Below are 13991 nucleotides of genomic sequence, written 5' to 3' on the forward strand. Positions count from 1 at the left end.
GGGCCATATATGTCGTACAGTTGTAAATTTCTCTAAGAAGAGAAATTTGCATCTTGATATCTGGGCCACAAAGTTTCCCATGTCTCTCAATCCAAACCGTCCACGATCTAAGATCCTGACACTCTCATTTAGCCTGTGGAATTCGGCTACTGACCGTTTTCTTTCTAGCAACCCATTTTATTGGCAGAGGTGGCTAGGAATCGTCTTGTCGGGCTATTCCCAATCCACCATGGACCCACTATTTGGATGGTCGGGATAACCGTACACATGTATGGTAGACGGTAAACGGTGGCAAACATACATGATACAGAAACCGTCATTCCGCGTTCAAATTTGGAAGGGAAAAACTTTGATACTCCCGTCTGTTCGGAAGAGGGCGAGAGGGAGAGAGACCGATAAGGGCAGAGAAAAGTATCCGTTGGAAACGGAGAAGTATCCGTTGGCGCCTTCCAGCTGGCTGTGACCGTTGTGTTGATATGGGTTTGAAACGGGCGCGGATTAGGTAATCCGTTGGAAACGGAGAAGCATCCGTTGGCGCCTTCCAGCTGGCTGTGACCGTTGGCGCCTTCCAGCTGGCTGTGACCGTTGTGTTGATATGGGTTTGAAACGGGCGCGGATTAGGTACTCCCCCCCGCCAGTTCCGAGCTCGGGACAGGCGGACGATCCGAGGGCAACTGAGGGTCCACCGTGACGTTTGAATTTTTCACCGTCCATCCATTTTTCCATATCATTTTAAATTATTAAGACAAAAATGGAAAATATCGAAGGCTTAAATGAACTACAAGGTGAGGATTAAATTACTACCGTTGAAAAATTCTTAAGGACCGCAGAAGTTTTGGACCAAGGTGAACAGGCGGGGGAAGTACCTGATCCGCGCCCGTTTGAAACCGATTTTCGGCGAAAGCCTTTGGCAGGAAGTTCCTGCGCAAAGATTCTGTGTGGGGCCCACTTAGATGTTTGTGAGAAATCTAAACCCTCTATCCATTTTTTAAGCTCAATTTATGAGGTTGAACCAAAATCGAGGAGGATCCAAAACTCGATTGGGCCACACCAGAAGAAACAGTGGAGATTTAGTGACCACCGCTGAAACATTTATATGGCCATAAAAGTTTTTTAACGGTATAATTTTTTGGTGCTTTCACTTTATCTGAGTGAAAATGACCTTATAAACGGTTTAGATGACATATAAACAGGAAGGTGGAGCCTAGGAAGGTTTCAACGGTAGGCATTCCTTTCCCCATTGTTTCATCTCCTATGGCCCACTTTAGTTTTGGATCCTCCTCATTTTTGGTAGCATGTCTTAAAATGAGGTAGAAAAACGGATGGATGGGTTTGATTTCTCACAAACATCGCAGTAGGCCCACCCAGGATCCTCACGCAGGTACCATACCTTGGCGGGAAATCCACGTCCTTTGAAACCTGCGCGGTACTACCCCGCATGTCCGGAGCTCGGGGCAGCGGAGGCTCCGAGGCCCACCGAGGGGCCACCGTGATGTGTGACTCTTATCCGAACCGTACATCCCTCTTTTCATATCATTCTATAGCATAGGACCCAAAATAACGCATATCCGATTCTCAAGAGGACCACACCATAGGAAGCAGCGGTGCTAAGAGCGCTCACCACCGTTGAAATCTTCTTAGGGCCCTCTATGTATTTTATTTTCCATCCAATCCCTTGACATGGTCATATACATCAGGATGAAGTCAAAAAAAAATAAAATCATCTTGATACGAAACTTCTGTAGTCACCAAGAATTTTTCAACGGTAGAATTTAATATCCACTATGTGGCCCATTTAGGAATTTTATCTTCTGTATTTTTGGCATAATATTCCAAAATAATATGGAAAAATGGATGGATAGTGTGGATAAAGTTCATACATCACAGTATCCCCTGTAGGAGCCTCCGCTGTCCCCAGGTGGCGGTAATATCTAATCCACGCGCAAGTTTGAAACCGAGGTGGAGCCCATCGTGGTGTTTGTAAGTAATCCACTCCGTCCATCCGTTTTCTTAGCTCATTTTCGAATATCATTTTTGAATTACGTCCATCTATACCGTTCGTAACCTCATTCCTACCGGGATTAGCTGAAAACACAAATATTAAAATGATTCAAGACTTCTGTGGCCCCACGAATATTTCAACTGTGGACGTTCAATTCTCACGTCATCGGCCCACTTAAGCAATGGATCCGGTTCATTTATTCTATAATAACCTAAAAATAACACAAAAAACGGATGAACGGGGTGGATTTCTCGTAAACATCGCAGTGGGCCCCACCTGGATTCCCAAGCGCAGGAACTTCCTGCAAAAAGGCTTCCGCAAGAAAACCGCGTCCAGTTTCAAACCCATAACAACGTAACGGTAACAGCCAGGCGCCAGCATACAGTTCGAATTTCACCGGATACTTCTCTCGGCCCCCATCGTTCTCTCTCCCTCTCTCCCTCTCTCGACCCTCTCTCTCTCTCTCTCTCTCTCTCTCTCTCTCTCTCTGCACTCTGCCCCGATTCCCTTCCCTATCTCACAAACCCCCCAAAAAAATCCTAGATCTCTCCTTGGATACAGAGAGGGAAAATCAAAGATGTATTGTTTCGTAAGGAAATGGATAGGGAGAAGTATGAGCATGTTCTTGAAGCGTGTTCTCTGAAGAAAGACTTGGAGATTCTATCAGAAGTATGTTTTATTTTTTCCTCTGGATTTTGTTATATTTTCACATTACATCCCTGAAATTAACAAGTAGTCCAATATATTTGAGAAAATTTTAGAACCAGTTCTTTTGGTTAGATCCTGTTTCATTTACCTTCTTTTGGTGATCTTAGAACCAGTTCTAAAACCCAGACCCAACTCCTGGCTGTACGATCGGATTGGTTTTGGACGGGAACCTAACGGCTAGATTTGATGAAAAATCAATGATTAGAAAACCCTGAGAAGCTTTTCTAACCTTCTTTCTGAATGATTCACCGTTCAAGTAAACCTATCTCTCGGTGATTGGAATTTCACTAATTGTGTCCCACTTCAGATGGGCCATTTCACCGGTGGAAATCCTTACTGTCTGAATGCTTGGATGCGTGAATCAACGGTTAGAATGATGTTGTACTTGATGATCATATTCGATCATTTGCATAACCCAATATGGCCAAGTTACAGTGTGGAAATCACAAACGCCAGACAAATCCTACTTAACATATTAGAGTTTTGCAAATGGACATAAGTGTTTTCATAGATCAAGTGAGGAGAAACTGAAGCTTGTATAAATCACACTCACACACACGGACGCACCTGATTGGTTGGTAGGGCTGTCAATCCTCACCATTCAATTGTGAATAGGCCCCATCTTGCTTGGTCATGGATGAGCTTTGTAAATATAGCTTAATTTATTTTACGATATCTGTTTTTCTTTTCCATAGGGGACCTTTGTGCATGTACAGCCATTCATCCTCCATGCCCCCTTGGCAAGAGATGGTTAACTGCTTCCAAAGGTGACAGAGTTCCCTACTTAGTCACAATTATGTAGTTGTAATTAAGCAAATCCGACATGGAGGTCATGGAGCCAATATCCCAGTTTTTGGGCTATCCCCTGTCCAGATGGACACTCATATCAGTTCTGATAAATCTGAAGCAAATCTGGGCAAATGCATAAAAACAAAAAAACAAAATCAGGGCAGCACACTCACCCGTGAGCCACACATCTACATTTGAGTATGGACTGTTGAACTATTTCTTTTCCTTTTCTTTTTGAAAGATGAAGATGGATTCTTAAAGGATAAGCTCACTTGTATATTGCCATTGCATTGTATGTTTAACTGCTGATGTATATTTGTTATGGATTTCATTACAATACTCCTGCTAGACTGTTGTTGGGATTTCATTGCAGTACTCTTGCTGGTGTGATCAGTAAGAGCAGAGGACTCAAACCCGACCCATTTATCACATGGTTTGGGTTTGGGTCGGTCTTGAGTCAGGTCTTGGTTGAATATAGAAATTACAACTGAGTTTTCACATGAGTAATGTTCCACATGATCTAATTGCTGCTGACTATCAACTAACAATTACTACCCATATATAGCTAATTCAATCGCATTTGGATCTTGCAATAACCAAGCCGGCCAAACGGCATTGGCCTACTGTAGGTTCGAATTTGAAGCTTCAAATGATTGCTACAAGACCTTAGATGTGATCGCCATGTTTCGTTCTCAAGGTTTGATCTGTTACTGTTTCTCATCTTTGAAAGTTTCTATAACTCAAAGTTGTGGTTGTTGAAGTGGAATATTGGTCCATTGGATGTGCCCCATATGGTTCATGATCTGCACTTTGCTGCAACACTTGATTGAAGTCTTGACTGGCTGCAAACGACGACACCCACATCGAATTTCTTCCAATGCTCAGCAATGGAGCTGAAAATCACTAAAAATAGAGCAGGAAAAATATTCGGTAGTACATTCAGACTAATGAAGCAGAAACAACCTAATTGTAATTAACCTTCCTCAGCATTCATATTGAGGAACCATGCTCCAAATTGCAATTGCATTACTTTCAAGTTGGATTTGAAAAGAATCTATCTGTAATTTGAGGGCTACTTTCTCATCATGAATACTAGGAAATTGGGATTTCATTACAATACTGTTTTTTTCAAAGGTATTTTGTTTTGCCATTTGTATCTAAATGTGAATTCGTTTCTTGTTTTCATTGTCATTTTGTCATTTGTCATTTCTTCAGTTCCTGTTTCAATTTCTAAAAAAGCATCTTTTAGTTGATGGTTTGTAATTACCTTGAATTAGCACCATTTATCCTGCTGAGATTTGTTTTTCCTTTCGTCATGCTCAATAATGTATTTAGACTCAAACTGTCCTTGTAGGGAACCTTTTGGAGAATTGAATTCCATTGTGGGGGCCAAAAGCTAATCATTCCTGTAAGCTAAATCTCATCCTGTGCACACTGTACTAATTTATCTTTACCTTCATGGTTGCTTAAATGCTCTAGAATTAAGTTTGACAATTGGGCTTCTACCCATGTTTGCATGTGTGGACACATTGGAAGTCATCACACAAACTATTTTAATCCTTGATGTGATGATCAGGTGTCATTTGATCAGGCATGGTACTATTTCTTTTGGATCCGGATCAAACTATTTGTCTTCTTGGTTTCTCTCAACAAATTGTGAAGAGAATAAAAGCTTGTTGGGTTTTTTTTTTTGGTAGGTTTTTATAATAATTTTTTTTGATACATAGGTTTTTATAATATTAATGCTAACATATTGGCATGTGTGCATGTCTTGCTTTTTAGACATTTGAATCCTGTAATCGCGACTGGGGCATTAATCATATTGGCATGTGTGCATGTCTTGCTTTTTAGACATTTGAATCTTGTAATCGCGACTGGGGCATTGATCATTTCATCGTCACTTTATTTTCTCCTCAAGGTTTTGTTACTCTTTCTATCAACCTTTATCATTGTTTCCTTGATGAAGAAAATAAAATTTTTCATAAATGTTGGTTGAAAGAAAGGAGCTGAGTTTGTCACTCTTTTCTCACTCATTTCATAAAGGAGGAGGACATGTTCTAGGGTGAGAAAAGCCAACACAATCATAAAAGAAAGGAATGATTTTTGATATGGGTTTTGTTTTTCATTGGATTAATGAACGTTTTTCAACCTTTTCTTTGATGGCTTTTCTTTGTAGGATCATACCGAAGACTCTCATGTGCAAAGAAGTAAGTAGATATGCCTTTCTTCTCTTGCTTCTTTCAACTATTCTCATTTTCTTATGCTGCTGAAAGATGTTCTTTAATGGCAGATTACAGGAGAAACAGAAGGAGAGGTGAAACCAGTGGCCGGCATGCATCAAAGGAAGGCAAAGATGTCCCGCCATTCCGACGCTTTCATCGCATTACTAGGTTCTATTCTTCTTCTCTCAATAACCCATTTAATTAGATTCCTATCTTATTTCCTTTCCTATTTCAGGTGGGTATGGAACCTTAGAAGAGCTCTTGGAAGTCATCACCTGGGCTCAGCTAGGAATCCATAATAAACCCGTAAGCAATCTCTACTAACAGAAAATCACATACACGCAACATAGAAATACTTGTATCTTGAAGATGGGATATCTGTATGGGATATCTGTATGTATGTGTAGGTGGGTCTTCTTAGATAGAAGATATGATCACCTGGGCTCAGCTAGGAATCCATAATAAACCCGTAAGCAATCTCTACTAACAGAAAATCACATACACGCAACATAGAAATACTTGTATCTTGAAGATGGGATATCTGTATGGGATATCTGTATGTATGTGTAGGCGGGTCTTCTTAGATAGAAGATATGATTTACATGCTCGCTACTGTATAATGTTCATGAACAAGATGTCCATCTTAACAAATATATAATTATTTTTGCAAAAAGAAAAAAGTGAACGAAAAAAAAGATATGGTTTTTTTTTAAAATTTTTTTATTGCTGCTATTTATACTCTGAATCATTGCAGAAGGATGTTAGAGGGGTGATGCCTGACATGTACGACTTCAACAATGACATTTGGTTGTGCCACTCCTTTGGAGGCCAATGCTACAATTTGATAGCATTCGTAAATTGCAGCTGATTCCTTTTTATATAAATCTAATGAAATGATTGAATTCTGATTAACCTATCTGATTAACAACAACCTGCTATTAATGTGCTGAAAGAAATTCAAGTTTTCCTTGATGCCAACCCTTTGGAGATCATTACAATCTTCATAGAAGATTATGTCACATCACCTCAAGGCCTAACTAAGGTATTCAATGCCGCTGGCCTTAGGAAATTTTGGTATCTGGTATCAGGGATGCCTAAAAATGGGCAAGATTGGCCCATCATCGATGATATGATTAGTAAGAACCAGCGTTTGTTGGTATTCACCTCAAAATCAGCCAAGGAGGCTTTTGAAGGCATTGCCTATGAGTGGAGATATATTGTAGAAAACCAATGTAAGCCCTGTTTTCTCTGCTTTCATAAATGTATATCCCATGCAGATCTTGCAGTGGAACTATCATAGATGGATAGATGATTTAAATATTTTTTTTTTTTTTTTTAATGTAGAAATTTAGTACCTGCTTTGCTAAGCCCACATGCATCCATCACTGATGTTATAGCCGTGCATAACATGGGCCCGGCCGGGTAGATGATGTGGCCTGAGAATCAGGCTTGTACACTCATTGGGCAGGCCACGTGCTTTAGTTGGATGTGGACTCCTGGTAATTCTTTTAAAATGTTCATTGTTCTTTTTTTAAATGTGTGTTCCACCTGACGAGTGAACTGGCGTGATTTTCAGGCCTGGCTATTTATTAGCGTGGACCACTTGACGCATGCTCTAATGCTTTCCGCAGGTTGGCGAATGTGGCCTCATGAGGAGGTCTGCACTGTTAATGAAATTTAGTAAAAATATAAAATTTCTGTGTTTTCTCCTTGAATCAATTTGCTTTTGGAGATAAAATGAAATTGATATAAAATACATCAAAATAGGAAGCATTGTCCAATTTCAATTTCTGATGCATAGGAGTATAAACATGTGAAGCTATCGCTGATTCTCTTTTTATTGGTTTGGGTGATTGGGTTGAAACTGCAGATGGTGACAGTTGGATGAAGGCGAGTTCTTATCCTAATCATGCGAAATCATCTCCCAAGAACACAACAACAAGATCCTTTGTTTTAGAGAACTATTTCCTTGACAATCCTAATTTAGCAACAGCTAATAAGGACAACTCAGCTCCACTTACTAGCATGACTGGTACATGTCATGAAGCAGTAGGAAAACGATGGCCCAACTTCATTGCTGTCGATTTCTACAAGGTAATGCATGAGATCTCACTTTCATTAAAGATGGAAATGGAAACATGATAAAGAATTGTGTTTCTTTTATATGCATTTGGGTCTTTGTTCATGGTTTTATATATATATATATATATATTTATTTAATTTTATTATTTTTAAATTCTTTAGTACATGTGCCTATTTGTATGTGGATCTTGTGTTGCAGAGAAGCGATGGAGGGGGAGCCCCACAAGCCCCATCGGATAATCCTAGCCATCCGTTTTTTCTTTCTTTCTTTCTTTCTTTTTGGACTTTTGACTATAAAAACATGTATGCTTTGGGATGAGTCACTGTTTGCCTAGTTGGTTTCATTTGTTGTTGAATTGCACACTGAAACCGAGTTTTAAGAACCTTGCTTCTAGCTGAGGTGAAACAGTATAAGAACCATAGACTAGGTCTGTCTTGATACATGTAAGAGTATTTTAGAAGTTTCAATGTTTTTTGTTGACTCCTGACTCACTTGATAGTTTATACTACCAGATGTATTGTAGATTGTTTTTTTCTCTCCATTTTACTCTTTGAATGCAGTGGTTATTAATCAGTGGTTATTTTCTTAGGCCCATTCCAGATAGTAAATCACTGTCTTATGCCTAACTTTTCAATCATTTCCTATTGGTTCCAAAGGCAGGAGAAAGCTTTTCTTATATTTTTTGAGTTAAGCATTTCTGCTGGCTAGGCTGATGCTAGGCCTTTTTATTGGCTATGCGCTTGCAGGTAATTTCAGAGAATTACCAAATTCTCTGACAATCACACTATATTTTTTCTGGGTGCAATCTGCAGGCAGAAGCACTCGGTTAAACAAATGGGGGCCCTATTCTTACTAATAATTGCTGCCATACTTCTAAGCTTTGGAGAAGGTTCTGGCAGGGATTCTCGTGGCACTAACCCAGATCAAGTTCTCTTTCATGGAATCATTCCTGTTTTAGTTGCTTCTGTGCTCTCTGGTCTGGCTTCTTCTCTCCGTCAATGGGCTTCTTAGGTTAGACTCCTTTACATTCCTCCATTTTCTCCATTTTCTTCTATCCTTTCTATATTGTTTCCTTTTGGTGCAGGTGAAGAAACACAGCTCATGCTTAATGACTGTGGAAATGTCTATAGTTGGAAGCCTGTCAGTGGGCTTCTTCTCTCTGTCAGTGGGCTTCTCAAGTTAGACTCCTTTACATTCCTCCATTTTCTCCATTTTCTCCATTTTCTTCTATCCTTTCTATATTGTTTCCTTTTGGTGCAGGTGAAGAAACACAGCTCATGCTTCATGACTGTGGAAATGTCTATAGTTGGAACCTGTGCTTATTGGCAAGTATGTCTAAGTCTCCAGATGGAGAAGCCATCAGATAGCATGGGTTTTTTCATGGTTGGACCGCATTGACTGTGGTAATTGTCTCCTCTATCTGATTTTCTCCTTGAAATACTATTTGATCCTTGGCCCAGGGATACTTACTGTATAAGCCTTGAATTTGTACAAGTGGGGCCTGTGGTTCAGTCTTTGAGACCATTGCTATGATGGGAGGCACAGTGGATGGACCATGCCCCAAATATAGCAAGATTGGGAAGACCCACCAACCCAAATTTGGCATTTTCTGTTGAATTTAGATTGCCACTCTAGTTCTTTCTTAGCCATCTATCTGAGGACACTACATGCTTAGACCAAGGATCATATGATTTCTTAATTTTCCGGTGCATTTAGGGGTCATTTGGATGCCTGGAAGTTTTATTAGTTGTCAAGGGTTTATAGGCAACCCCACTTAAAGGTGGTGTTTGGACAGAAAATTTCACCTGTAAGCGAGTTACAAGCTGTAAGTCACTCACAACTTTTTTAGTGCATTTGAAATCCTAAGCAAAAGAAGTGATTTCACTTGTATGCAACTTACACCTGAAACTCACTCTCAAGCGTAATGTCTTTTTGGTTTGCGTTCTCTTCATTTTCAACCGCATGATAGATTATGCTTGCCTGTCATAGGTTAATTTAAAACTTCTAAAATCAATCTATCTGTCACTTCAATCGCCCAGTTACTTTTAGCCGTACGTGGGCTATGTTTTCATCATGTGCTCTTACATTGTCTTGCTTGAACATGTGTCTCCACTCCTCAAGCTTCATTCTGAATTCCTTCACATCGCTAGAATTTGGCTGATTAAAAAAAGTCAGTCATTATAATGCACACAGCATTACAGCCAGATTTTCTGGATTTTGCTGAATAATAATAAGATTCTTTGGAAGATATTGAGAAGAGAGTCAAGAGCACAAAAAATAAAATAAAATAATCATATAATATATGAGAATCGTCCCACAATCATATCTTTCAGTAAAGGCAGTGAGAAAACTCCTTAGAAATGGAAGCTAAGAGAATAAAACAAACAGAATAGAAGAGATGGAAAGATTTCCAATTCAGACAAATTTAAAGCACTTTCAAGAAGAAAATTAGTGGTTGCTTGAAAATAGAAAAAGAGTATGCATAATGCAACATGAGTACACAGCACATGATATGTACCATTAGATTATAATTCCAACTAAAAATTATAAAAACATATGCTCATTGTGAAGATTTATAGAAAGGTTCTGTTCTGTTATCATTTCTTACTCAAAAATTTTAGATTTCATAGTAATAGGTTGCATCTGTCCTGACCTACTAGTTTGATTGAAATTCTGAATTTTCTGCTTCTTTGTATTTAATGATTCATTGTGAATTTTGTTTGAAATTTTATCTCCTTAGTCCACTATATGATTTTTCAATTTTCCTCACAACATCAGATCTTCACTTATACGAGAAGAAATCAATTTTCCGATACATGCTTTTGTTTTCAGGAGTAACATGGCGTGGAAGAATCTACTAACACTATTTAATGGAAATTCTAATACTAACATCTAATTGGGTTGTTGTTGACACATGCAGTTTTTAATCTGACCACAGCTTGTTTGTGTGTTTCGTGGGGGTTGAGAGACACGAGCCATCTATAGCGTGTAGCATTATTATGTAACCTAAAAGATGATTAATTTAAAAATAGGACAAATATAATAAATGCTGAAAAAAAAGGAAAAAAATATAAATATGAAAAAAAAGGAAGGACAAATATAAATATTCCTAAAAGATGATTAATTTTATTATTTATAAGCATCTTCAAACAAGTTATTAGTTATCATTTTTCAAAAGCCTATCCACATATATAAGCCAAATCAAATAATTAGCACATCAACAACTTTCTAATCAAGCCACTCTAATTAATAATGTTTGATGAAACCACAAGTCATAATTATGAAAAGAAATAAAAATCTCATAGGTTAAAATTATCAAGTACAATACAAGTGTCACATTCCTCAACATTAGATACAAAGAAAACGTGAAGAAAATAAAATAGTAAAAAAATACATTATAGCTTACGCTATGCGCTACATATCTATAGGATACGCTACGACCCCTATAGTGTACATTTATGCGATTAAGGATGCTATGTAGCGCTATAATCACACTACGCAACGTAGTGTACACTACCGCTACACTACGGACGCTATTTGAAACACTAATTTTTATACATGGTTTTGTTTTCAAGAGTAACTTGGCGCAAAAGAATCTACTAACGCTATTTAATAGAAATTCTTATACTAACATCTAATTGGGTTATTGTTGACAGATGTAGTATTTAATCTGATCGCAGCTTGTTTGTGTGTTTTGTGGAGATTGAGAGACACGAGTCATCTAAATTATACTACAAATATCTAATTAGTTTAGTTTTTATACATGCTTTTATTTTCAGGAATAACATGGCGCCGAAGAATCTAATAATGTTATTTAATGGAAATTCTAATGCTAACTTCTAATTGTGTTATTTTTTACACGTGCAGTTTTTAATTCGATGATAACTTGTTTATGTGTTTTGTGGGGATTGACATGGCGTGGAAGAATCTACTAACGCTATTTAATAGAAATTCTAATACTAACATCTAATTTGGTTGTTATTGACACATGCAATTTTTAATCCGACGATAGACTGTTTGTTTGTTTTGTGGGGAATGAGAGACACGAGTCATCTAAATTCTATTACTAATATCTAATTAGCTTACTTTTTATACATGCTTTTGTTTTCTTGAGTAACATGGCGCGGAAGAATCTACTAGCGCTATTTAATGAAAATTCTAATACTAACATCTAATTGGGTTGTTGTTGACACATGAAGTTTTTAATCCGACCATAGCTTGTTTGTGTATTTTTTGGGGGTTGAGAGACAAGAGCCATCTAAATTCTACTACCAATATCTAATTAGTTTTATTTTTATACATGCTTTTGTTTTCATGGATAACATGGCGCCGAAGAATATACTAACGTTATTTTAATGGAAATTCTAATGCTAACTTCTAATTGTGTTGTTTTTGACACGTGCAGTTTTTAATTCGACCCCAACTTGTTTGTTTGTTTTGTGGGGATTGAGAGATATGAGGCATCTAATTAGCTTAGTTTTTGTGAGGCTATGGGCTCACTATATGTTTGGCTCTATGTGGGCCACTATTAGGGAGCAATGTTGGTTAGATGTCCACATTGATGGACAATGATGGTTAAATGTCCACATTGTGAGCCCAATTTCTGAGTTTAGGGCGTGACAGTTTTTATACTTGCTTTTGTTTTCAGGAGTAACATGTCGTGGAAGAATCTACTAACGCTATTTAATAGAAATTATAATACTAACATCTAATTTGGTTGTTATTGACACATGTAGTTTTTAATTCGACTACAAATTGTTAGTTTGTTTTATGGGGATTGAGAGATATGAGTCATCTAAATTCTACTACTAATATCTAATTAGCTTAGTTTTTATACTTGCTTTTGTTTTCAGGAGTAACATGCCGTGTAAGAATCTACTAAATATATTTAATGCTAACTTCTAATTGTGTTGCTATTAACACGTGCAGTTTTTAATTCGACCACAGCTTGTTTGTGTGTTTTGTGGGGATTGAGAGACATGAGGCATCTAAATTCTACTACTAATATCTAATTAGCTTAGTTTTTGTGAGGCCATGGGCTCACTATATGTTTGGCTCTATGTGGGCCACTCCTAGGGAGCAATGTTGGTTAGATGTCCACATTAATCGACAATGATGGTTAAATGTCCACATTGTGAGCCCGGTTTTCGAGTTTGGGGCGTGACAATTTTTATACTTGCTTTTGTTTTCAGGAGTAACAAGGCGCGGAAGAATCTATTAACGCAATTTAATAGAAATTCGAATACTAACATCTAATTTGGTTGTTCTTTGCACATGCAATTTTTAATCCGACCACAGATTGTTAGTTTGTTTTATAGGGATCGAGAGACACGAGTCATCTAAATTCTATAACTAATATCTAATTAGCTTAGTTTTTATAGATGGTTTTGTTTTCAGGAGTAACATCACGCGGAAGAATCTACTAACACTATTTAATGGAAAATTCTAATACTAACATCTAATTGGGTTGTTGTTGACACATGCAATTATTAATCCAACAATGACCCATCTAAATTTTATTACTAATATCTAATTGTCTTAGTTTTTATACATGCTTTTGTTTTTAGGAGTAACATGGCACGGAAGAATCTACTAACGTTATTTAATGAAAATTCTAATACTAACATCTAATTGTGTTATTGTTGATACATGCAGTTTTTAATCCGACCACAGATTGTTTGTGTGTTTTGTGCGGATTGAGAGACATGAGCCATCTAAATTCTACTACTAATATCTAATTAGCATAGTTTTTATACATGCTTTTATTTTCAGGAGTAACATTACGCGAAAGAATCTACTAACGCTATTTAATGGAAATTCTAATACTATCATCTTATTGGGTTGTTGTTGACACATGAAGTTTTTAATCCGACCACAGCTTGTTTGTGTGTTTTGTTGGGCTTGAGAGACACGAGCCATCTAAATTCTACTACCAATATCTAATTAGTTTAGTTTTTATACATGCTTTTGTTTTCAAGAGTAACATGGCACCGAAGAATATATTAACATTATTTTAATGGAAATTCTAGTGCTAACTTCTAATTGTTTTTGACACGTGCAGAGTTTAATTCAATCACAGCTTGTTTGTGTGTTTTATGGGGATTGAGAGACAAGAGCCATCTAAACTTTACTACTAATATCTAATTAGCTTACTTTTTATACTTGCTTTTGTTATCAGGAGTAACAT

General features: G+C 37.5%; 2 protein-coding genes across 2 annotated transcripts; both read left to right on the top strand.

The window, feature by feature from the left end:
* The first annotated feature begins 4917 nt into the window (after nucleotides 1-4917).
* LOC131237868 (cytokinin riboside 5'-monophosphate phosphoribohydrolase LOG1-like) lies at nucleotides 4918-6100 on the top strand. Its single transcript, XM_058235903.1, has 3 exons — nucleotides 4918-5706; nucleotides 5790-5889; nucleotides 5957-6100. The coding sequence occupies exons 1-3, from the start codon at nucleotides 5596-5598 to the stop codon at nucleotides 6043-6045; spliced, it is 300 nt and encodes a 99-aa protein (XP_058091886.1). The 5' UTR covers nucleotides 4918-5595; the 3' UTR covers nucleotides 6046-6100.
* A 387-nt stretch (nucleotides 6101-6487) lies between these two features.
* Nucleotides 6488-8410, top strand: LOC131237869 (PI-PLC X domain-containing protein At5g67130-like). The gene is made up of 4 exons (XM_058235905.1): nucleotides 6488-6574; nucleotides 6650-6953; nucleotides 7592-7815; nucleotides 8003-8410. Exons 1-4 carry the CDS (start codon nucleotides 6494-6496, stop codon nucleotides 8120-8122), a joined length of 729 nt encoding a protein of 242 aa, XP_058091888.1. The 5' UTR covers nucleotides 6488-6493; the 3' UTR covers nucleotides 8123-8410.
* Nucleotides 8411-13991: the final 5581 nt, after the last annotated feature.

Source organism: Magnolia sinica, chromosome 2 (assembly GCF_029962835.1).
Source record: "Magnolia sinica isolate HGM2019 chromosome 2, MsV1, whole genome shotgun sequence".
Lineage (NCBI taxonomy): Eukaryota > Viridiplantae > Streptophyta > Magnoliopsida > Magnoliales > Magnoliaceae > Magnolia > Magnolia sinica.

Excerpts from the sequence above, each read along its gene's own strand:
- LOC131237868 (XM_058235903.1), top strand. The coding sequence starts at position 5,596 with ATGATTTTTGATATGGGTTTTGTTTTTCATTGGATTAATGAACGTTTT. Across the intron at positions 5,707-5,789 it reads AGACTCTCATGTGCAAAGAA|ATTACAGGAGAAACAGAAGG; the intron begins GTAAGTAGATAT and ends CTTTAATGGCAG. Across the intron at positions 5,890-5,956 it reads CGCTTTCATCGCATTACTAG|GTGGGTATGGAACCTTAGAA; the intron begins GTTCTATTCTTC and ends TTCCTATTTCAG.
- LOC131237869 (XM_058235905.1), top strand. The coding sequence starts at position 6,494 with ATGCCTGACATGTACGACTTCAACAATGACATTTGGTTGTGCCACTCC. Across the intron at positions 6,575-6,649 it reads GCTACAATTTGATAGCATTC|CAACCTGCTATTAATGTGCT; the intron begins GTAAATTGCAGC and ends TCTGATTAACAA. Across the intron at positions 7,816-8,002 it reads TTGCTGTCGATTTCTACAAG|AGAAGCGATGGAGGGGGAGC; the intron begins GTAATGCATGAG and ends CTTGTGTTGCAG.